This window comes from Typopeltis vanoorti, chromosome 14 (genome assembly GCF_054136105.1).
Source record: "Typopeltis vanoorti isolate ZY-2024b chromosome 14, IOZ_Tvanoo_1.0, whole genome shotgun sequence".
NCBI classification, from domain to species: domain Eukaryota; kingdom Metazoa; phylum Arthropoda; class Arachnida; order Uropygi; family Thelyphonidae; genus Typopeltis; species Typopeltis vanoorti.
The window spans coordinates 77,306,805-77,331,945 of NC_143562.1; the positions used below are offsets into that span (position 1 = coordinate 77,306,805).

Below are 25,141 nucleotides of genomic sequence, written 5' to 3' on the forward strand. Positions count from 1 at the left end.
AACCCTAATCAGTAAACTGGAGCAGATGGGGATGGATATAGGGTTGGTGAGATGGATAGGAGGGTGATTGATGGAGAGATACCAGAGAGTGGTTTATTCAGGAGTGGAGTCCAAAAGACGACTTGTGACTAGTGGTGTGCAACAGGGTTCTATTCTTGGACCACTACTTTTCAATTTGTTCATTAACGATATAGAAATGGATCTGAGAGGAAGTGTTCACTTGTTTGCTGATAATGCAAAGTTGGGCAGAGCAATTGTGAGTGCACAGGATGTCAAAATTTTGCAGGATGATTTGGATTGTTTGGAGGACTGGACCAGGGAAAATGGATGTCAATTTAATGTGGTAAAGTGTAAGGTTATGCATTTTGGAGTGAAAAGATTAGCAGCAGTATATTACATTGGTGGAACCATACTCCAAGAGATTGATGATGCCAGGGATTTGGGAGTGTTGGCAGATAGGGAGTTGAAGTTTAGCGGGCACATTGCAAAAGTGGCTAAATCAGCTCATCAAATCACTTGGATGCTGAAAAATACTTTAACAAGCAGAGACAAACAAGTTATTGTTCCTCTATATCGAGCCTTGATAAAATCACATCTAGACTACTGTGTCCAGATATGGGTGCCAGGGTTTCTTCTTGATGGGGAGGAGTTGGAGAGGATCCAGAGACGAGTGACCAAGATGATAGCAGGTCTGTGGAATGAACCTTATGAGAACAGATTGAAGATTTGTGCGTTGCAAAAATTGGTTGATAGGTGGAAAAGGGGTAATATGATTGAGACATTCAAATTACTGAAGGGTTTCTATAAGATTAATCCAGAAGATATTTTTGAGAATAGGACTGGTGGTGGGAGGACTAGGGGCCATACATGGAAGCTGGGCAAGAATGTGGTTAGCAGGGGTGTTAGAGCTAGGTTTTTTACTTGGAGAGTGGTTAATGAGTAGCGAATAGTTGTTCTTGACATGATGTTAGGGCCTTCCTCGATGAGTCTGTTGACTCCTTGGAGTTGCCCGAAATAATAATAATAATATAGCTTGTCTGTTATTTCTTTTATAACCAATGTGTTCCTTTTGTCTCATTTCGAAGCTTCTAGATGTCTGACCAATGTAACTAAGACCACAGGAACAAGGGATGTTGTAAACTCCAGCATACTTGTAGAAAGGATGGAAGTCTTTCGGTGATCTGAGAAATTTCTGAATAGTTTCAATTGGATTGAAAGTCACTCTAATATTGTGTGGTTTTAGGAGGAGAGCCAGTTTTTTGGAAATGGTACCAACGTATGGAATAGTTATAGTGGTGATATATTGGGTGACATCTTGTTGTCTTTGTGGTATGTCAGAGAAGAGAATCTTGTTGATGAGTCTTCTAGGGTAGCCATTTAAGGATAAGTCGTTGGATATTGTAGTCAATTCTTCTTGTAGATCATTTTGGTCTGTAGTAAACTGTATAGCTCTTTTCTTAGATATGAATCTCCCAAAAACTTAGCATATGAATAATGCTAAGTTTTTGGGAGATGTGGTGTGATGAGCTGAAGTGTAGTAACGTCCAGTACTATTTTGTATTATTTTGTTATTGAATTAGAATTGTAAGTTAACATCTAGCTTGTAATTTACTTTGCCTACCTTATTTGTACCCTGAAGATGCCAACAGCAATAGCTGGTGAAACTAGTTGGTTATCAAATAGTTTATTAACACTTGACCAGTACTTCTAAATAAGAGTTAGTTATTCATTAATTTCTCTGGTCAAGAATTATAACAGTTTTAAGATATGTATTTAGTCTAGTCATAAATACTATTACAACTTGTACAGTGCATAAATCTTTAATCTATCAGTAAATCATTTACAGTTTTCAGCACAGACAAACCACATGTATAGCTTGCATATAGCAGCACTCAATGTTCGAAATGTCCCCTTTTGCCATCACACATGCCCAAATCTGTGAAGCATGAGATCGACACCTTGCTACTGCAAAGCAAGGTGTTGTTCAGGGGCTATATCACAGTTCCAGTATTTGATATACTTTGGTGGAAATTTTGATCCCTTTCTTGCAGAAATGCAATTTGCATATCCCATGATACGTCATTCCTCCACGAAACCATCATCACTACATGGGGTGGTGACTCCTTTGAATCTTGGGTTCCACTAGTATTTGATATACTTTGGTGGAAATTTTGATCCCTTTCTTGCAGAAATGCAATTTGCATATCCCATGATACGTCATTCCTCCACGAAACCATCATCACTACATGGGGTGGTGACTCCTTTGAATCTTGGGTTCCATAGCATGTGCTCTGCGACCATCCAGAGTATATACCCAAAAAACTCTTCAGTGGTGATAATCTTCTCATCTGTGAAGAGGATATCTCTGACTCTGTTGATTGCATACCCTGGAGAAGTGCCTTTGATTTTACCCTCTGCTGCATAATTTGTGTGGTAAATTTAGTTTAATCCTTTATCCAAGTGTGCGCCTGAAAGTATCTTCAGGATTGGAGTAAGGTGGTGCAACTCGTTGCAAAGGTGGAGCAAGCTCACAACACTCCTATCTCAGTATCTCCCATAATGCAAAACACATCTCCTTGTGGATATGTATAATGTTATGCATTAAGGGGAGGGCCACTACCCAGACTAGTTTTGACCTTTATTGAGGTCCCCTCAGTGGGAGCCAGGCCCAAGTGGAGATACTAGGCAGAAGCATTAGCAAGGTCATCTCCACCTATAGGAGTTGCCAAATGGTGTGCCACCTTTTTATTAAATTACTCTGGATTTAGAGAAAGATGTTGAAAGTTTAATTTTCATTGTGTGGTGTTAGGAAGTGTCCAGTAGAATGACTATAGGCACTGATCCTCAGGTCATCAGTTAGTACATTCTGACGTCATTCTCTATGAAGCATTCATCTCTCATGACATCACTTTCTGGTTTCTCACTGAATTACAGCAAAGGCATGCCTTAACATTTGTCACAAGGTGTTTGTTGTGTCCTAACACAGTGTGGTTGACTTGTTCTTTGGTTGTCAGATACGTCTTTTGTATCAGTATAACTGTTAATATCCAATACATAAACCTCCTACTGGTCCCAAGTGCTTATACCATGTTGAAAATAACAGGTGGCTACATTATCTTGTGAAGTGTTATTACAGCTACACAGTTCTCATAATCTCCTCACTGCATGTTAACCCATACAGCTAGACAACTTTCTCTCTATTGATAAACATGCAATGTTGGCTACACACAGCACCACTTACAGAACTGGGCTCATGCAATTCTGTGGGATAGTGCAGGGGTGTGTAGAAGTTGTAACAGTATTTATGGCAAAATTGTATATATATGTTTAGAAAAAAAATTGGACATTTATACAGTGGAAATTATTCTTGGCTACATCAAACCATGGAAGAAGAGTGGTGGGAAGCCTGAACAATAGTGAAAGGTTACAGATAGTTTTATGAATCTGTTTCATCTTATTGTTAAAAATAATTTTACCAATTGGACCTTTGGAGAGCTCAGTAACAAATAACCTTGACCTTGAGTCATCCCATGAAATCATCCTTGGTAGAAATAGTTATGCTTTTAAGATGATGACTGTTTCTACCAGTCTCATATAAAGTTAATAATAAAAAATAGGTAAATAATATAACACTGTAAGTAGGTGTTCATATTATAGTGCTTGATATAAAGATGCTATAAATCTGTACTGTCTTTATTAATACTTTTTAATAATCTTTTGTTTAGTTTTACAGAAAAAAGTGCATGAAAATTGTTCTCTTAATGCACAGTTATTTTACAGCTCAACACTTTTGGCTCAGCGACCAATGGACAATTCTCGAGCTGGCTTTCAAGAATGGCCTTTTATGAGTGTACATAACTGGGGTGAAAATCCAAATGGAGTTTGGAATTTAGAAGTTCACAATGAAGGACGGTATCTTGGTAAGTTTGCATTCACTTAATGCTAAAGACAAGGAAAAGACAGATAAATGATATGAAAATGTTGCATATATCTCTATTCATTGTACATAATCTGTTTAATTTCAAATCTTTCGTCTATCAAAAACTATCAGGATAAATGGAAAATGTCCTTAATGTTGATGGTGCTAATAGCATCAGCCTGGCCAAAGATTATTGGGATCACTGAGACATGGTTGATGGAGGATAATATAATAACAGGAATTGAAGTAGCAGGGTATAGCATTTTTCGGCAGGATAGGAAAGAAAAACGTGGTGGAGGAGTACTACTTGTGATAAGTGATGACTTATGTCCTCCTCTAAGAGTGGAGGAGGAAAATGGATGTAGTAATAAGGGGAGGGAATTCCTAGAATTCTTGAGGGACAAATGTCTTAGGCAACATGTAATAGAGGGAACAAGAGGTTCAAGAGTTTTGGATTTGGTCATAGCATCAGAAAAGCTGATAATAAGTGAGATGACATCTCTCCCACCAGTTGGAGAGAGTGACCATGTGGTTTTGACTTGGAAGATGAATAGACATGCAAGTGTATCAAAGAAAAGGGAATGTATATGGAATTATAAGGCAGGTGATTATAATAGTCTTAGGTATCAACTGGTGGCAGTTCCATGGAGGGCAGAATTGGAAGGCCAAGATAACATTAGTGCTTGGGAAACTGTGAAGGAATATTTGTTAGCAGCAATAGTAAGCTATATATATGAGTGAAGAAGTGGACACGATTTGGTGTAAAGTGGATGACAAACAATATCAAACAGAAACTGCAGTTGAAAAAGAGATTATGGAAGAGATATAAGGAGAGGGGTGGAGGGAAGATACATGAAGAATATAAGACGCAGGCCAGGAGAGTGACTGGTATAGTGAGGAAGTCAAAACTGGAATATGAGAAGAGATTGGCACTAAGATCCAAAGAAAATCGTAGGGAATTTTTCAGCTATGTGGCCAGTAGGAGAAGAAACAATTGTGAAAGAATGACATTGCAGGATAAAAATGGGAATAGATTGATTGATGCAGAGGACATAGTGGAGTTGTTCACTTAGTACTTTATTGGAGTATTTCATCCTGGATAAGAAGGTTTTAATACTAGAGGGATAGGGCAGGTTGAGAGTTTAGAGTGCAAGAGGAGAGTGTGTGTTCCAAATACTGAGTACTCTGGATATCAGTAAAGCTGTGGGACTGGATGGTATTTCATTTCACCACAGGTTTTGAGAGAATGTGCTAAAGAACTGACAGCTCTGTTGACCTGGCTTTTCAATAAAAGTACTGGCTGTGGGAAAGGTACCCAAGGAATGGAAGGAAGGTAAGGTAGTGCCGCTGCACAAGGGTGGTAGCAGACTGGAAGTGTCTAATTATATTTTGTGTCATCAGTAGCTGTTAAGGTCTTGGAGAAATTAGTTAGGGACTATATACAGTGTTGGGCATATGAGGGTAATGCTGTCTGTGGGAATCAAAATGGATTTGTTAAGGGGCACTCTTGTTTTAGTAATATGATTGCCTTTTATAATAAAGTGACCGTTGATGAGGGAAAGGTATATACTGCCATTTTTTTGGATTTTGCAAAGGTGTTTGATAGAGTGCCACATGATAAGCTAATATTTAAGTTGCAGCACATGGGTCTGGATGTCAGATTAGTCAAATGGATTCAGGATTGGCTGTCTGACAGGTATCAGAGAGTTGTGTATGGTGGAGCAATATCAAAGAGGCAGAAGGTTACAAGTGGGGTTCCACAGGGCTCAGTACTGGGACCTATATTGTTTAATCTTTATATCAATGACATTGTCCTTGGATTGCAAGGGAATATTCGGTTGTTTGCAGATGATGCGAAGCTGGGAAGGGTTATTAGTAATAGTGCAGATGTGGTAGCTCTGCAAGAGGATTTGAATAAGCTAGATAGATGGGCAAATGAATGGGGGTGTTGGTTTAATGCAGCAAAATGTAAGTCTTGAAGTTTGGAATCCACTGATGGGAGGATGCATACTCGATTGGAGGAACTATACTGGAGAAAGTAGGGGAGATGAGATCTGGGGGGTGATGATTGATAGAAAACTGAAATTCAGGGAGCATATTGCAAAGGTGGTGAAGGTAACAGAGGATTGCTGCAATACTGAGAAGGACACTGACCTGCAGAGATAAGAGTTATCATTCCATTGTATAAGACCCTGATCAGACCACACTTAGACTATTGTTCTCAAATTTGGTCCCCAGGATTTGAAGGGGATAAATTAACTGTGGAAAGCTAACAAAGATGTTTCAGGACTATATAATGTCAGTTATGAAGATCAACTGAGGGAATGTAGACTGCTGAGTTTGGTAGATAGAAGAAGGGGGGGGGGTGATATGATCGAGACTTTTAAACTGTTGAAAGGCAGTTACAGGGTAGACATCAGGGAGTTCTTGCACTTGGTGGAACGGCAGGAAGGAGTGATGACAGGGGGTCATCCCTGAAAGTTACAAAAGGAAGCCATAAGCAAGAGGATGCATAGGAGTGGTTTCTTTGCATGGAGGGTGGTTGAACTGTGGAATGTGGGGTGAGATGATATAACATTGAGCACAACACAGTGCTAGAGGATAGGAAAGCAGAAGTTGAAAAATGCAAAGTGCATGATATAGTATGCAGGACCAGATAAACAGAAGTCCACATGTGCCCCCTGCTATCAAACAAATCAACTAGACATCATGAGAAGCGACAGAATGAGTCATTTTACTGAAAGAAAATTGTCCCCTTTGGCATCTTTTAACTATATATATTTGAAATGCAATTGACTCTTGGATCTCAAAAAAAAAAAATTAAATAGTTATTGTAATGATGAATACCTCAAATTATAATAGAAAGATAATACCAACTCTTATAAACGGTACTACATATCAAATAACTGACAGAGATCTTACTATATCCCCAAGGAGAGAAAAAAAAGTCTCTAAATTATTAAAAGAAATAGTAACTTGGCACAAAAAAATCTATTTCCAAATTGAACAAATTGAAGGCTTGCTGCTGTTACCGCTGCAAATATTGAAGAAAATGTATGAAGCTCTACCCCTTTAACCCCCTCTCCGATGGCTACACCAAACTGGTGATGTTTGCTATTTAGCAAACTAGTTGTGACATATTAGATATGTTTTTGGTGTTCTTTTAAATAGCCTAAGCTCTAGAATAGAATTTACTTTAGATATTGAAGACAACCAGCCAGTGGTTACCATTCTTGGATACTTTAATTACCAGATCTCGGATAGCTCTGTACAGAAAACTCGCATCATACTGACAGATATCTAAATATTAATTCACATCACTACTGTCATGGACAATTGTATGGTATAATAAAAACATTAGAACATAGAGTTCTAATGTTATTAGCACAATTTTATTATATGTTTTATTAGCACAATTAGCATAAATAATTTAGAATTATTTGTTCCAATTACATTATACTCCAAAAAGAATTATGTGCATCTTAAATAACTAGTAATGAGTATAGTACTAAAAAGATTATTAAAACCCCTCCCACCTAATAAAAAGCATTCTAACAGAAAACAATAGTAGTTTTTTTGCATTAGAGGAATTTCTGAAATAATTTAAAAAATATTCAGCATTTTCCCATTTACAAGCCACTTACAAACCAATATTTAAACTGGTTCCCCTTATCTACTCTCCTAAGGATGAAGTTTACAACTCAGCAGTACCAGGAGCATACAAGGATAATCATAAATCGGCACAGAAAAATGGACCAGCAGACCATGTGTTTTATGCTGTTCATGCAGTAAGATGGAGAAAAACCATTATCCTAAAAAGACTACTTTAAAAGTGCAAAGTTATTCTAGGAATCAGCATGTTCTTTACAGAATACTCCTGATTTAAACAAATTTGGATGTAAAGAAACTGCCATATATCTGGGGGAATGTCATTCTCTAGTTAAATCAACAAAAGGACTGGTCATCTTTGGCTTCACTCCAGAGGGCATAATCAGAATATTTTATTACTTGCTGCTAATCACTGACTATTGATATAAATTTTGCCAGAGTGAGTCAATAAGTGGAGCTTTTAACATTATCCATTTCTAGACACATGGAAAGATTTGGAGAAATATGGTTTTACTTGATATCTCAGTCATTTAATCAGGTTTTGCACAATGTTCTTAGCAAACTACCATGTTATTGTAGTTTGCTGCTCTTTATAAGTGGGCAGCCAGTTACCTCTCTGATAGTTCACTGTGTCTTGTTTGGATGCCTTTCTCTCTTTGGATTTCAGTCATTGCCGAAGTGTTCCAAGCTTATCTTTTCCTCCTATACATAAATAACTGTCTCTCACTGACTTCATATGCTGTCCATAATTGTGCTAATAACAATAGATCACAGCTTCCTCTTCATTTGACAAACCTCAAATATTCATGCTTCAAGATCTTCTATAACCAGTATTTTCACAATGATGATCCTTTCTATTCATCAGTGGAGATAACTACCTCATGAACTTTAGTGCTACCAAAATACAGTTTTGTCTTCTTCTTTCTCACAAGATCAGATTTCTCTTGGAGCTGACATATTTGAAAAGCATTTCCTTGTTCAAACACTTCACATCCACAACTTTTTCAGCCTTAGAGATCTCATTTCTGCTCAATACATTACTTCTCACCTATACATCTGCTAATCCTATAAAAATCTGAAATCTGTCCAGCCTTTCTCATTTCTGGAATGGTGCACTGAAAACTTCTTTAAAATTTCTTTATGTTATCCATAAGAGAGCAGTCCAGGTAACCGATGGCTATTTTGATTGCTGCTGTTTTGCTGAACTGGTTTTCGTCATTGTCTATCTAAGGCTATAAAAACATACAGCTACTGGTCAACACCCATTTGCAATCCAGCTTCAGATCTACCAAACAAGCTTTTAGTCCATCTCCTTTCATTCCATTTACCGTTGCTGTCCTCACATTTGTTTGTCTCGAGGACTACAACCTCCATTTAGTCAAGAAAAGTTCCATTAGTTCCTTCTATTTTCATAACTGCTGGTTCACGCAATGTTACTATGCATTTTGAATATTTTTGTATATTTTGTTAGTATATATATAATATGCATGTTTAAGAAAACTTTTATCACCTTTTACCTTATGTGTTAGACCCAATTGCCTGTCATGGCCAAGTTACTTGGCTTTGTATAAATCTAATTAATGTCATGATATTGCAGTTAATCCAACTACATACTCTACTATATCTATCAAAGTAAGCATTTTCTTTTGGTTTGCCTGTTTTGCAGGATGGCAAACCTGAGTTTCGTAGAGGAAAAGCCATGCTGCCTCCATATGAAACTATAGTTAACTCGCCTTTGGTTGGAAAGCTACACACACACACACACACACACACACACACACACACACACACACACACACACACAGTTGACCCTTGAACAACTTGGGAGTTAGGGGAGCCAATCTTCCGTGTTGTTCGAAAATCGGCATATAACTTTTGACTCCGCAAAAACTTACTACTAACAGCCTACTATTGATTGGAAACCTTACCGATAACATAAACAGTTGATTAACACATATTTGCTATGGTATTTATGTATTATATACTATATTTTTACAATAAAGTGTAAAAAAAAAGAAAGTGTAAAAAGGAAGAGAAAATTCATTTACAGTACTGTATTGTAAGTTTATTGTAAATTGCTGTACAAGCTTCCACCAGACAAATCCTGAGGATGGAACCCGAGTTTCCTGAACTCATACACCCAGTATCTCAGGAAGAGGTACAAATAGCCTTAAAACTTACCAAGAATGGCAAAGCTGCAGGAATGGATGGTATACTCCTTGAGTTCCTAAAACATCTTGGTCAACATGGCCAAACATGGCTGGCTGCCCTTTTCTCAGAAATCATCATGACTGGTAAACTACCAAAGCTGTGGCAGGAAGCCAAAATAATTGCCATGCCCAAACCAGGGAAAGATCCAAATGATGTGAAAAACCTGTGACCTATCTCCTTGCTTTGCCCCACCTTTAAGCTCTTTGAAAGAATTTCACCACTCATCGAAAGAGCACTCCCGACTGAACAAGCTGGCTTCAGGCCAGGAAGAAGTTGCTGCTGTGACCAGGCCCTGGCCCTGACAACTCAAATTGAAGCAGACTTCCAGAAGAAACTTAAATCTGGAGCCACTTTCATTGACCTGACATCTGCTTATGACACTGTCTGGATCAGGGACCTCCTCCTAAAACTAAGAAATATTATAAAGTATAAAAAAACTTTACAACTCTTTGATTCTATTCTTTCCAACAGAAAGATCTGGGTCCATATTGGCGGAAAAAAGAGCAGGCCCAGATTCCTTCACAATGGTCTTCCTCGGGACTCTGTGTTATCCCCTTTAATTTTTTAATATCTACCTGTATGATCTACCTCATACCAGATCAAGCAAGTATATGTATGCCGATGACCTAGCGATCTTGCATCAATCCACCTCCTTTACCAACCTAGAATCAACCTTGAATATAGACCTGAACACCCTGGAAGAGTACTTTAAGCCAAATCCAATGAAAACAGTGTCCTCAGTATTCCACCTACAATGCGGAGGTGAATCGACAACTCAACCTTTCTTTCTGTGGAAAAATGGTAGAACAGAAGCCTAACCTATAAAAGGCACATCATCAACCTCTTCAATAAAATTAAAACCAGAAATAATATCATTTCAAGGCTTCCTAGAACAACCTGGGGTTGTGGTACCGAAGTCCTAAGGTCATCTGCACTAGCCCTCGCATTCTCTGCAGTAGAATATTGTGTCCCTGTCTGGGAAAGAAGTACACACACACTAACATTATAGACACTCAGCTAAACTCTACCATGCGCACAATTAGTGGGACAGTGAGAAGCACCCCTCTCTCCTGGTTGCCTGTTCTATTTAACATTGCTCCACCACTCATACGGAGAAGACGAACCTCGATTAAGGAATTTATTAAAGCAATGAGCAACCCACTCCTGCTCCTACATCAGATTCTCATAAACCCACCTAGTCTACGACTCAAATCTAGAAAGCCTCTCTGGTCCATGGACGAACTCTATTCAGCTGCACTCCATCAATATCTGACATATGGAGAGAACACTGGTTCAACAATCTACCAACAAACGGCTTCCTGGTAGAAGATCCCTGTACTCCGCAGCCTGGTTTTGATATTTCTAGGAAGATTTGGTCATCAATAAACAGGATCAGAACTAGTCAGGGCAGATGTGGCTACCTTCTACATAAATGGGGGCTGTCAGATCACCCTTATTGTGATTGTTCTCCAGTGGCTCAGATGATTACTCATATTGTGTACGACTGCCCAAAGCACCAGTTTCGTGGTGGTGACTTACAGGACATCCACAAAGTGACGGATGAGGCCTTAAATTGGCTTTCTAGCCTGGACCTTGACCTGTAGTTGATGTGGCGGTGGTTATGGAGGAAACAGAAGATCACGGTCCCGTCTTGCCACGAAGACGCTATTCTCATAGTCCTCGTCATGGTATCAACAGAACTCCTCCTCATGTTAGAAGATGATGTAATGTGAAATGGGTCCCCCCCCTCTAATGGATCAAGTTTTCTCACACAGATCACAACTGCTCTCTAATTAAACCTAGGATACAGCTACATTTATGTTGTGAAGTGTTGTGAGAACATGCAGCCTTGTCATACCTGTTACAGTAGGACAATAATTGCCCCTGGCTTGATTATGACAAATTACTTTTGCTTTATTTTAAAAAAAAAAAAGAAAAAAAGGAAAGACTTAGAAAGCTGGTTGTGCCTTTTATGTAATGAACTTTTATATGTTAAGATTTTCATCATTTGTTACTAGAAATTGTGATTGTACTCTCTTCACTTACCAGTTTTATGTAGCCATAAGCATAAATAAATAAATAAATTGTAAGTTTATGTTAACTTACGAGATACCATAAGTTTATGCCATCTGTTTAGAGATGAATCATCTGTCTCTCAAGTACCTATATCAATATTGTCTTATATGATACAAAACACATAGATGTTATACATGTTACTAATACCAGACATTAAAATGAAAAGATAATGTGAAAAAGAAATGCGTATTTATTTACAGGTATAACGATTCATGCATTGATAATAAAGAAGCAGCAGTATGATTGCATTATGGCTTAGTGCAATCGATACGACTGCTTCGCAGTAGCCTAGCCTATACACTAATAAATGAATCGTTATAAAATTTATTTTATTCTAATTAAATAAATTTAATAATTTAATGTTATTAATTAATTAATAACAGTTAATTTTATGCAGTGATGATGTAATACGGCATCTTTACGTTTGCTTACATTTCTCTTGACTGCGAATGGTACTACATTTGTAAGTGTTTATGTGCGCAAGTTTTGATAAATTTTAACTTTTTATAATAGATTGGTGTATACTTTATGGTAGTAAATAATACAATAGACTAGTTCTACATATATTTTATGCTTTTATGACATACCTAACTTTTTATGAATTTTTTTCGATATTTTTAGGCTATGCATTTTGTCTGCAAGTTTTTTCAAATTGGCGCAAATTCCAAAAAATTTCAAATATATTTATTCAAAAAAATCCACTTGTAAGTGGAACCACGCAGTTCAAACCCACATTGTTCAAGGGTCAACTGTGTGTGTGTGTGGTATTTTGTATGGATATTTCTGAATTTTTATAATTTCACTTTTTTTTTTATTCTTAGGTCATGCATCATTAAAAGATTGGTACCTGATACTGTATGGTACTACAGAAAATCCTGATAGCCCAGTTCAGACTGATAAGCCTGAAATTTATCTTCCTTTTCCTCAGCCAAAATACATTTCTCAAGCATCATCTCCAAATGAAACAAAAGAATCACCTGTTGTATTTCACAATACCAACTTCCTTGATTCTCAAGAAATGCTTCAAGCAGACAGTAGCATAGAGCACAACCGAGGTAATTAGCATTTTTAGTGCTTACTTTGTTTCACAAATTTAAAATATTGAAATATATTAAAAAATTTTAATGTATTGAAATTTTACACTAACATTTTAAAATTAAAAAACTATTTTAATGTTAAAATACAGGCAACCAAGCCAGAAGAACACATGCAATTAACATCCATAATGCACTATGCAGTAATTAACCACCCTTCCGGAGATAAATCATGTTTCAAAAAAGCCAAGTTGCTTAACTTAGGCTTCATAATATATATTTTGAAAACAATTTACGCATAAAAAGGAAATTACAATTGAATATAAACTCCTATATATTTCATCAATTGTAACATAAGCAACATTCAGGGAGATATAGAAGACTGGTGACAACATTTGAAATATGAGTCACAGCATGAGTATACTTTCTTGTGTCTCAGTCACAACTGTGAACTAGAGAGTGCACTATTAAAATTCATAAAAAACCAAGTATACCTCTGTAATTCATCATCAATTTTCTGATATGTATTCTCAAGGGGTGTTTAGTCTACTATGAGATAGCACTTCAAGAAAAGAAAAGAAAATGAGCAGATTATGGTGATTACTTCTGAACTCTGGAACAGGCATGCAATCTAATCAGTTAAGATTAGGGTGATGGTAGAGGGTTTTGCAAGTTTTAAGGAACAAAATGATTGAATTTTAAATACATTATAGGAAGTTATATTAAATTCTAATTTCCTTTAAATGTGTAAACTGTTTTTAAAATATATTACTGTGTTGACCACACTTTTCTATAAAAGGTTCTTGTGACAGGTCATTGAACCTAAGATGCAAGAGAAATCAGAAATGTTAAAATGCTGTTTTTACAGAACCTTGAACAGTGAAAAATGACAATGTTATTTTTAGCTAGATAATAAAATAATTGACTTTATTCAAGGAAATTGGATTACATAAATCGTTGTTTTTTAATTCTTAGCCTGTGAGATTATAAATTATGATTATAAAATAATCCTCCTTCAATGAGTCCTTGATTCCAAGGAGGAGCACAAGGACTCATTGAAGGAGGACTATTTTATTCACTCAAATACCTATCAAAAGTAATATAAAAACAGAGAAAAAACTCACGTAAAAAACTTTATAATGTAGAATTTTCGCCTCCGAAGTGTCATAGGCATTGTCAGTACAGGACCACAGAACAGCAATTAAACAATAACAGACAATTCTAAAATGTGTCAACTGAGTACCTAATGTAAGATAACTAAATAAGGTCAATAATTTCCTAACTTAAAAAGGATACACACACACACACACACACACACACACACACACACACACACACACATAGAAAATAAAGTTAGGAAAGAATATCAGATTTTAAAAGTACTATCTCCCATAAAGGGAATAGACGTAGACAACAGCATGCTGTGCAAGTCTTGACTGTTGAGACTCACAGTATTTAATAGAAAACATATTCTACTAGACGAATAAAAGCAGATCTTCTGGTTTATCCAAAATATGATAACCTTCAAGAGCAAGGAATCTGGTAGCCACTTAGGCAAAAGTTCTACATTTAAAGATTTTATGTGAGTTTTCCTCCATTTGTATCTTTCTTTTCATTATCCCCAATCACTGTATTTCATTATTGAAAGAAATCAAAGTATGTATCATATCTCTGCTTGAATTTAAGGTACACTTACAGGACCTAACAGTAGTCTATACCCCACACACATTCATTACCCACCATGAAACAAATCTGGACTTCATATGCTTCCTAGCCACATCCTTAGCCAGTTTCCAGGGATTGATCCTAAGTTTTGCCTCACCATCCATAAGCTGTAAAATCTTACTGGTATCCATTAAGTTCCCCTTACTGACTTGTATGCTTTTGTCATATCTGCTTTCATCTATCTATTCCTGAAACTTTAAAGACCATATTTGGTCTTCAAAGATTTGGGTTCAAAGTCATATTGTGAGTGGTCAGTACAATTTAGCTCTTGTGTAAAATTGGTGATTTTTATCTGTTTTGTTGTGTTTTTTCCTTGGAAAATTAATGCTTTATAGTATATTTGAGTAGATTTTCATGTATTTAGATTATTTAGTGTCTTTATAACATAATATTATTATATTTTAATATTAAATACAGTTATAAAATGATGCCAGAAATGCAGAAGAAATGGAATGCTAAAAAGAACAGTGAAGTAGTGAACAAGAAGGTTTTTTCCACTAAAGATGATATGGAAAATAATTTAACCTCTGAAATCGCTAGGTTAAAGCAGATTATTAGACAGACAACAATGGAATTACAGAAGGTTGAGCAGCATTTAGAGGAACACAGAGAATAAAAAAAGTTCAGCATCAAAATGGAAAACAAAGCACAGAATCAGGTAAGTTGGTATGAAATAACAAAAGTCTGGTAAGTAAAGTTGATTATAAGAAGAAGGATGTTACTTAGTATAGTAACTATATCATAAAACATGCCATTGATGAGCAGGTTATAATGTCAAGTTTTCCCACGGCAAAAATTAAAAACATAACACAAGCAATTGAAAAGCTAAATGGTCGTAATTCTGGTAGGTACCAATGACTTAACTAGTGATAAATTCAGTATGAGAGAAGACATGAAAAGGTTGTTGGCAGAAGTGAGAGTGAAGAGTGGGAAAATAACACTTATTAGTATATTATATTACCTAGATATGATTGAAATGAATTATGAAGAAGGGCTATGATGGCAAACAATTGAATCCATAGGCTGTGTAGAAGTAATGGATGCGAGGTTTTAGGTGCCTGGAGTGATTTTGAGAGAAAATTGGATTTGATAAGAGAAACAGCTATTACTTGAATGCGTTTGGCATCAGGAGTCTTGAAATATTATTAACTCATATGAGACACACGAGTCAGGTAAACTGAATTCTGATGGGAGGAATTATGACAATCTTTGTGTAAGAGCAACAGTGTTAGGTAAATGTGTAACTTATGACTAATGACTGGAATGGTTATTATTATGGAAATGATTATGAAGAGAGAACAACTGTACATCCAGTTCAGACCTATTAAGCATGTGTAAAGATGTCTGCATAAGTAAGGAACTAGATAAGAACAGAGATATGTGAGTAGCCAAACTGTCATGCAGACCACAGACAAGTATACACAAAAGAGCATGCTGGTAACTTATGTATATATACAAATTCTAGACATATCAGAAACAAAGAAGTAGAGTTTGTTGCCTTGATTAATATATTGAGACCTCATATTGTAGGCATTAGTGAGACCTGGCTATCAGAAGTAGATGTACTAACTGGTATTGAGTGCAAAGAATACAGTATTTTTAGAAAGAATAGGCAGGATAGGATAGGAGAGGAGTGAGCATGCCCTAATGATATCAGATGACTTGAATCCAGTTAGAGTTGAGTCCTATGACTGCAATACTAGTAACAATTTTTCATGTAGCAGTGAGTTTGAAGCCATTGCAAGGTGAAGTCTAACAAGATTAAATACACAGTGGAGTGTTGTTACAGGCCTGGTGGATTAGTTGCTAAAGACAAAGAAATGCATCACCAAATAAACACGATGGATGTTTATTTGGTGATGCATTTAAAAATTTTTAAATCCCTCAATAAGAGTAATCATATTGAGGGATTTTAATTATCCAAACATTGATTGAGTATTTGTGAACATGAGAAGAATAAAACTCAGTTCATCAAGACAACTTCTTCAAGCAGCATGTGACAGAAGGAACTTGTGGTCAAAGAGCATTAGATCTGATTAGTATCAGAGGGGGTTTCAGTTAAAGATTCTGCCTCTAGTTGGTGACATTGATCATTCATAAACTTAGCCACTTGGGAAGTGGCTAAGTTTATGAATGTTCCATTCAGAAAAGGTTACATGCTGAACTAAAACATATGAAATTATGACCACCTGAGGAGTATGATGGGTTCTGTGCCATGGTATCAGTTGCTGGATGGGAAGAATATCAATAGAAATTCTTCTAAAGTGAATAATTAAGTCAAATACTTAATTGACGCAATATCAGAATGTATCCCTAGAGCTCGAAATATAAATAGAGTAGGAATGAAATGGATGTGTAATCCAATTAAGCAAGAAATTCATAAGAAAAAGATGATGTAGAAAGAATATCATGTGCGTAAGGATGATGTCAGTTATGATAATTATAAGCAGCAGGCCAGAAGAATCGCAAGTGTTGTACAGAATGCAAAGTCTGATTATGAAAAGAAACCGGCTCTGCAAGTAAAAGAAAAAAGAATTTGAAAGAATAATGCTACTGAATGCACATGGTATGTGGTTACTGAAGCAGAGAGTGATTGTTCAATTAATGAGCAGCCATTTTGCTAAAAGCTATCAACATAGTATGTGCAACATTGAACTCATGTCTTCACTGTGTGAGAAAATTCATGTGGATGAGGAGAAACTACTAGAACTATTGTACAAACTGAATAAGAATTCAGCAATAGCAGATGATGGGATATTACTACGGGTGCTAAGAGTGTTCAGCTGAACTTGCTATTTCCTTGACCATGCTATATAATTTGAGTCTCACAAATAGGGAAGATTCCACAGGAGTGGAAAGAATGTATGATAATCCCATTGCACAAGGGTGGTGCAAAGACCGATGTATCCAGCTATTGACCAATCAGTATCTCAGGAGTGTTGGTGATGATTTTGGAAAAGTTGGTTAGGGCTCGCATTCAGAAATGAGTTGACTGAGAATCTCTTCTTTGCAATGAACAGCATTGCATGGGTTTACTGTGGGAAGGTCATGTTTTAGCAAATTGTTCACATTCTATAATAATGTTACCATTGAGTTAGACAAGGGGAATGGATACACCATGATACTTTTGGATTTTGCTAAGGCTTTTGACAGAACACAGCATGGAAGACTGTTGCATAAATTGGAGAATATGAGATTGGATTATAATATATTAGCATGGATAAGAAGAGGATTGCTGACTAGCAGATGTGAAAAAGTCATATGAGGAGGGGAAGGGAATCTGCAAGATTCAAGGTAGCTAGTGGTGAGCCTCAAGAATCGATCCTTGGTCCATTGTTATTCAGTCTGTACATTAATGACATTGGGAAGGATTTGACCTGTGACATACAGCTATTTGCTATTAATGCAAAGATAAGTTTGGTAATCAAGTGTGCTGCTGATATGCAGTACTTGCAGAATGATTTGAAATGGCTGGAATTGTGGGCATATGAAAATTGCTGTCATTTCAGTGTTAATAAATGTAAGCTTATTCACTTTGTTGTATTATATTGGTGGGATTATGCTAGAAGAAACTAATCAGGCTAGGAATCTTGGAGTTTTAGTAGACAGGCAGTTGAAGTTCAAGGGTCATATAGCAGATATTTCAAATACTACTCAGAGAATAATGGCAATGCTGAAAAAGAACCTTGACATGTAAAGATAAGGTAGTCATTTTGCCTCTTTAAAAGGCCCTTGATAAGACCTCACTTGGACTATTGCAAACAGGTCTGATTTCCATGGTTAGTCTGATACAGTGGAGAGAGAGTGCAAAGGTGAATGTCAAAAATGATATCCAGATTATGAAAACAGATTTCGTGGGCTGCAGACACTACCAAACAGGAGAATTGAGAGTTTCAAACTTCTGAAAGAGCTATAGAGAATTTCGGTAGATAGACATTTTTTTTTTTTTATGGAGGGTGAAAAAAGGGTGCAAGGACATCCATGGAAGTTGAGAATGAATGTGTTAAGACGGGGTTAGGGCTAGATGCTAGATTTTTCTGTCATAGTGCGTGTTTGGAATGGATTGCTGTTGGATGTTGAGTGTACATTTATTCAAGAACAGGTATGACAGCTTGTGCGAATATTATGGCCTCCCTCAATAAGTTCCTGACTCCTTGGAAGTCTAATAATAATATTATTATTATTCCCTCAACCTGTCTTCATATGCACAATTTCATAGATCAGTTATCTTCTTGGTCAATCACCTATGGATCTTTTCAGCTCTCTCTATCCCATTGTGTAACCCAGGTGACCATGTTTGCACATAGTGGTTAAGGTGTAATCAAAACCTTGTAAAATAGGAGAATAACTTCCTTTTCCATACAAGTGTTCTCTTCAACGCTGGTTATCTGATGATATGACTTAAATAGATTAGTAATTTCTAAGCATTAATTCGCTGCTTGTTATAACCCCATCCTATTAATGTGATACTCTTCCTGCAGTGTTCTTCATCCATAATATACACTGGCATCCAAAATCTAAGGACGAACTACATTTTTACCTGTATATGAAAAAATTTTCATATACAGGTAAAATAAATGTGAAATAAATGTACAATAAATGTGAACATTAATTTATTGCCAGCATACTAATGAATTATATTATACAAAATATGTGTTATAAATTTCGTACAAATTAAATTGTAATATCTTTTTGGCAAAAGTTACAAATTTCCCAAGGATGTAGTTAAGGAGTTAATGTACAGTACTTACATAAGACTATGTGGAAAGACATTTCAGTATGGTAAATGTCCACCCCAAACTGCATTGTAGCTCTCACAATGTCGTACTATGCTTAGCACCAAGTGATTTAAGAGTTTTTGCCTTTGTTTTCTGGAAGAGTTTTCGAACAGCAAAGTCTTCCTATTGTGTACCAAACATGTTCAATGAGGTTGAGATCTGGGGATCATGATGGCCACTTGATTCGATTAATGTCCTCTTTCTCCACTGCTTGTGTAAAATGTGGTGTGGCATTGTGATCCATAAAAATGAATTGAAAATGAATTCTTTGCCTACAGCACCACGGAACAATGAAACATGAAGTTGAAGAACCTCATTGCAATATTGCTCACTAGTCATAGTCCCTTTTCCAGCACTTGTAGCTCAGTGCATCCATTAAGCATAATTCCTCCCTACACCATGACCTCAGCACCACAATATCTTTCCCTTTCAAGAAGATTCTCACAGTGGTAAGCAGTACCACTTTCACACCATATCAAGTGTCATCTAGAATCAGAGAAAAGACTAAAACAGCTCTCATCTGTAAAGAGTACATTAGCCCATTGGTATCTTGTCCAATTTTGATGGATACAACACCACTGAAAATATGTTCTATGATGAGCTGTGGATAAGGGACACGGACTACAGGAATATAGACCTACTTGTCGCAGATACATGGATGTCGAGATATCCATGTATCCTGTGCTTGAATGGAGCTGACTTGCAAGCTGACCTGTTGCAGTGTATCAATTACGTTTTGCTGTCATAACCAAAGATCTGTCTTCATACTCCATGGTAGAGCAAGGGTTTCCTGTTAGCAAATGTCTGGAACACATTCCATTGGTTTAAATTGCTGCCCAGAGCCTAGATACAACACTATGTGAGATTCCAAACTCTCTGGCAATATCAGTAATTCTTTAGCCTTCTTCAAGCATTCCAACAACTCTTCCCCAAGTGAAATTATCTAAATATGTCTTTGAGACATTACAAGACATCCACGTTTGCAACTATTCCTTCATGAAAAGAGCTTCCTTTAAACAAAATTTGCTTAGTGCAGCCTTTTGCCTTTTATCCTATTGAGCACTACCACATGACCTCTTTGCACGCAATTTGAAAATTTGAATATGTACCCACTTTCTACTCTAAATTGTCAGTTATACAAATTGCCCCAAGATGATTCATTTGAATTTGCAGTTCTAATCTTCAGAAATAGTGTTCATCCTTAGGTTTTGGATACCAGTGTATAAACTTACCTTTATAAACATTAAAGTTATACTCATTAATACATATGGAGAGGCGTAGGTGTTGATTATTCATAATAGCACTTCACAGTATAAACCATACCAAAAGAGGAAAAAATACATTTATTAAACTTACTAATATTTCACTGGTTTTTCTCTCTAGCATCTTCAAAGTACAATTATAACTGTGACAAGTACAAGCACTGCACTAAATAATTGTGGAAAACAATTCAAATTGTCACTGAAAGAGAACTAATGTCTTTACGTTGAGCCCACTATAGGTCAAATAACCATAAAGTTAACTTGGAGAAGTTAAGCTATCAGATCTCAAAATGATAGTCTTCCAGATCATTGCAAATTAATGCAACCATACTTGTTGAGGTTCAGAGAGTGCTTCATAGCTGATGCTAATTCTAAAAATAGCTCTCAGACCTGTAACGACTTCTATGTAGTATTGATATTTTCCTCCATCTAATCTTATGTGAAGGAGTATCCAGAGTATAGATTTTTATACTCAGCATCAGCTATAAAGCACTCTCCCGACCTCAACAATTATGGTTGCATTAATTTGCCAAAGTTCCAACCCATAAAGGTTGTCATGTAAGGACATTAGGTCTCTTTCAGTTACAATTTGAATTATTTTCTGCAATTATTTAGTTCGGTGCTTGTGCTTTTCATAGTTATAACTGTACTCTGAAGATTCTGGGTAGAAGATATCCAGTTTAATATTAGCAAATTTAATGTATATATTTTTGGTGTTGCTTATATTGAATTGCTATTATGATACTCATTAACATTTTCTCATAGAAATAGTTTGTTCAAGGTAACCTATACAGAGATTCTGCATCAGATATATCCTTTGTCCAAAATGCGTAACCTTGCACTTGGCAACACTGAACTGATGTTCAATGCCTTGATGATTCAGTGCCTTGTCAACTGGACATGATTCCACATTGATATTATTAAAGACAAGAACATCCACAATCATAGTATATCATGGTATATTCATTCCTCTTATTTAACCCTGCTGTCGCTCTGTTTTAGAACATGAGTAAATTGTAGTTGAGTGCTCTGACAGTGAATGAGTTTAAGAAGAATTATAATAGGTATTGTGTGAATGATGGTTAGTGTGAGCCTCCTGCAATGAATCTTCCAACTCCACAGAGATGTCTTTATTAATATATATATATATTTTTAAACATTTTATTATGTCTCAGCTAAGCATACATAGATACAGTAATAATTATATATATATATATATATATATAATATTTATAACACATTACAATTGTGAGTAACAGATACTTGCAAGTTAATATTTTTAAATAATATTTTTTTTTCTTTTCTTATTTTATTATTGAAATTATGATTGTATATTCTGATTGCATATTTACAACACATGACGGTGGTTTCATGGTTATGTTTCTATGCTGGTCGCAAGCCAGGTGTTGATTTTACTGTTTGTTGGTACGTTCTTGGGAGACTTCAACTGCTATTACAGTTTAACTTTTTTTTTTTTCTTTTTTTTTTGCAAGTAGGGTTGGATTTAGACATGATGTGTTTGTTTGTGTTCTTGTAGTGATGGTTTTTGAGAGGGGGTTTGTCATAGGTTGTGTGTGAGGGGGAGAGAGAGAGAAGCAGGAATTGCTCTAATTTTCATTCTCGCTATAATATTTATATAGCGCCTGTTTCAGCTCTCTGTATGTTCCTAGGTTTCTATCGTCGAATGGCAGTTTGTTTATCGTCAGGTACGTAGAAGTTTCGGGTGGTTTCAGGTAGTGATTGTTGCACTTATACGTCATGTAGTTTGTTGACTGTGGTCTTGTTATGTGATATGTTGTTCTAGTTACTCTGTAGGTTGGGCTGTAGTAATGTTTTAACATGACTGTGTAGTGGCATAAGTGTTTCACCTTAAATATTTTGTGTTGTGTCCATGCTTCCTGCATAAGTGTGGGTTATTCCCAGAATATCAGTTTTACCATTTTATCTTGCAACCATTGTAACCTGTTAAGTCTGTCGTCTGCGCAGAATGCGTATGATCTGTTTGCATATCTTAAAATGTTTTCACATAATGCTTTATAGATTAGTATTTTTATGTGGGTTGGGGCAATGTCTTTTAATCTGTATAGTTTGCTTGCTATTATCCTAAGCTTGGCATGTAGGTAGTTTGTATGGCTATTCCAACTTTGATCAACATCGAAGTGAAGTCCGAGATAGCGTTGTTTTCACCTGTGTGATGACTGTGATTTTAGGTTCTGTGTTTTGTGTATAGGAGGTTGAATGTCAGATAGTGAGATATTTAGTTTCTATGGGCAGGGTTTGACGGTTTTTGAATATCATTAGCTTTGTTTTTCCAGGGTTTATATATATATGCCGTTTTCGGATAACCAGTTAGTGATTTGATTGATGTCGTGTTGCATATTTGTGTAAGCGATATTTGCGTTGTTGTCAGTGGATTACTATGGCCGTGTCATCTGCATACTGGAAGATTTTACTTTTTAGGGGAAGGTGGTTTATGTTGTATGATAAATAGAATGGGAGATAGGACAGCTCCTTGCAGTACTCCACAGAAAGCATACCACACTATACGTGTGGTGCTTTTTGTTTTTCATGTGCTTTAAACCACTGGTTTAAAGACTTTAAACAACCTCCAATTCCGATATGCATTAGTTTTGTTAACAAGGTTTTTTGTGCTAGTGTGTCAAATGCTTTTGTTAGGTCAATGAATACACTAATGTTATTCTGTTTTTATCCAATGCAGCGTTTATTAGATCTGTGAAATCTTCCAGGAGTGTTGCTGTTCCTTTATTTTTTTAAAAGCCATATTGTGTTTTGGGTATGATTTGAAATTTTTCACTGTATGTGGAGAGTTTCTGATGTACAATGCGCTCCATGATTTGGTTGATTACAGGCAGCGTGGCAATAGGTCTGTAATTACTTATTATGTTTCTTTTTCCCTGTTTGTGTATGGGTGTGATTAATGCAGTCTTCAGTGTTTCAGGTATGTGTCCTGTTTGGAAGATTTTATTTAACAATTTTTGTATTACTGGAAGTAGGTTGGTTGAGTGCTTCTTGATGTCTTTTGGTCTGATTCAGTCTATCCCCGGTCCTTTGTTAGGGTTAATTTGTTGAATTGCCAGTGATAGTTCTTCTTTTGTTACTGTGGGGAACCACATTGACAGGGTTGCTCGTGAACCTAGTGGAGAATGTTCATTGGTGTGAGGAAAGGTTGTTTCTTGTAGTTTTTGGACAGAGTTCACGAAGTGCTGATTAAAGTTGTTTGCCAACTGTTTGAGAGATTTGAGGTCGCAGGCAAAGCTGTGTTTTATTGTTTCTGAGGCAGTGGTTCTGTGTATATTGTCCACCATTTCATTAATTAGGTGCCAGGTTTCCCTTATGTCATTCTGAGCTGTTGTTAATTTGTTGCTGTAATAGTTTGTTTTTGCCGTTCTAATCTGTGTTGTTAGGAGATTCAGTTTTCTTTTGTATTCAGCTTTTAAAGCGATATTGTTTGGTGACTTCTTAAGTTGTTTCCATAGGGCATCTTTTCTTTGTATGTCTGTTAATATGTTGTCTGTTATCCATGGATTTTGTTTCGTTTGGGGAGCGTATTTTTATTTTTGTTAAATGCAAGTTTAAGATTATTATATACAGCTTCAGTAGAGTCTAAAGATGATATCTGCATTCAGTCTGTTTTTCTGATTTCATCATATATTATTGTTTCGTTTAGAATGCTATAATACTGTTTTGTAGTCTCAGTGTGTAACTGTAATGCTGTGAAATAATGGTCTGCCAGTTTGCCTGTTATGACGGCTGCTGTGTGGCTGTTTGGAGGGGCCTTTATATTTATATGATCAATGCAGGATGAGGTTGTTGTATTTCCGACTATCTCTTCTTGTGTATACAACTGTATGGATGGGGTTATGTTATATGCTGATAAGAGGTCTAGGTATTGTTCTGTGTTGTTATTTATGTTCCTAATGTTTATATTCATGTTGCCTATTATTATTATCAAGTATTCTGAGGCGCCTTTTTCCGTGGTTGAAAGCCATCTGTTTAATTCATCTAGAAACTATTGCATTTAATATCAAGGAGTTTTCTTGTTTGCTGTTTTTAATTTTGATACATATGCTTTCTACAAGTTCTAATTTATAGTTTATTTCTGTTACTTCTAGTTTATGTTTGGTAAATATTAGTATACCACTGCCGTTTTTCGTAGATATTTCAGTGTGTATTAAAATGTCTATGTTGTCTATATCTTCCTTAATAATAATAATTATTATTATTATTATTAATGACTTCATATTAGCATGTAATCCTTTTTTTTTTCTTTCTATAACAGAATCACCAAATTTCTCTCACAAACCTCAGGTTAAAAAGGATGATTTAAAAATGGAGCAACCAAATAATAGCAGTGCATGTATTGCCATAATGAAGAGCTATTGTCTAGGTTGGTGCATCTTGATTTTCATCTGGTGGAGGGACTACTAACCATAACCAAAAGGATCTTAATACTTGTAGTAATAAGCACTAGATCTTAATTTTTTTTTTTTGTTATCTCTTCTTTTA

At 36.1% G+C, this 25,141-nt stretch overlaps 1 protein-coding gene across 2 annotated transcripts in view; it reads left to right on the forward strand.

Moving 5' to 3' along the window:
- LOC150099690 (furin-like protease 1, isoforms 1/1-X/2) overlaps positions 1–25,141 on the forward strand; it is a 280,807-nt gene that overhangs the window by 206,744 nt on the left and 48,922 nt on the right. For both annotated transcript variants that reach the window (XM_090403953.1, XM_090403954.1), the window contains exons 13-15: positions 3,781–3,920; positions 12,637–12,870; positions 24,915–25,022. In XM_090403953.1, the coding sequence (XP_090260079.1) occupies positions 3,781–3,920; positions 12,637–12,870; positions 24,915–25,022 (482 nt within the window). The remainder of the gene's footprint in view (positions 1–3,780; positions 3,921–12,636; positions 12,871–24,914; positions 25,023–25,141) is intronic.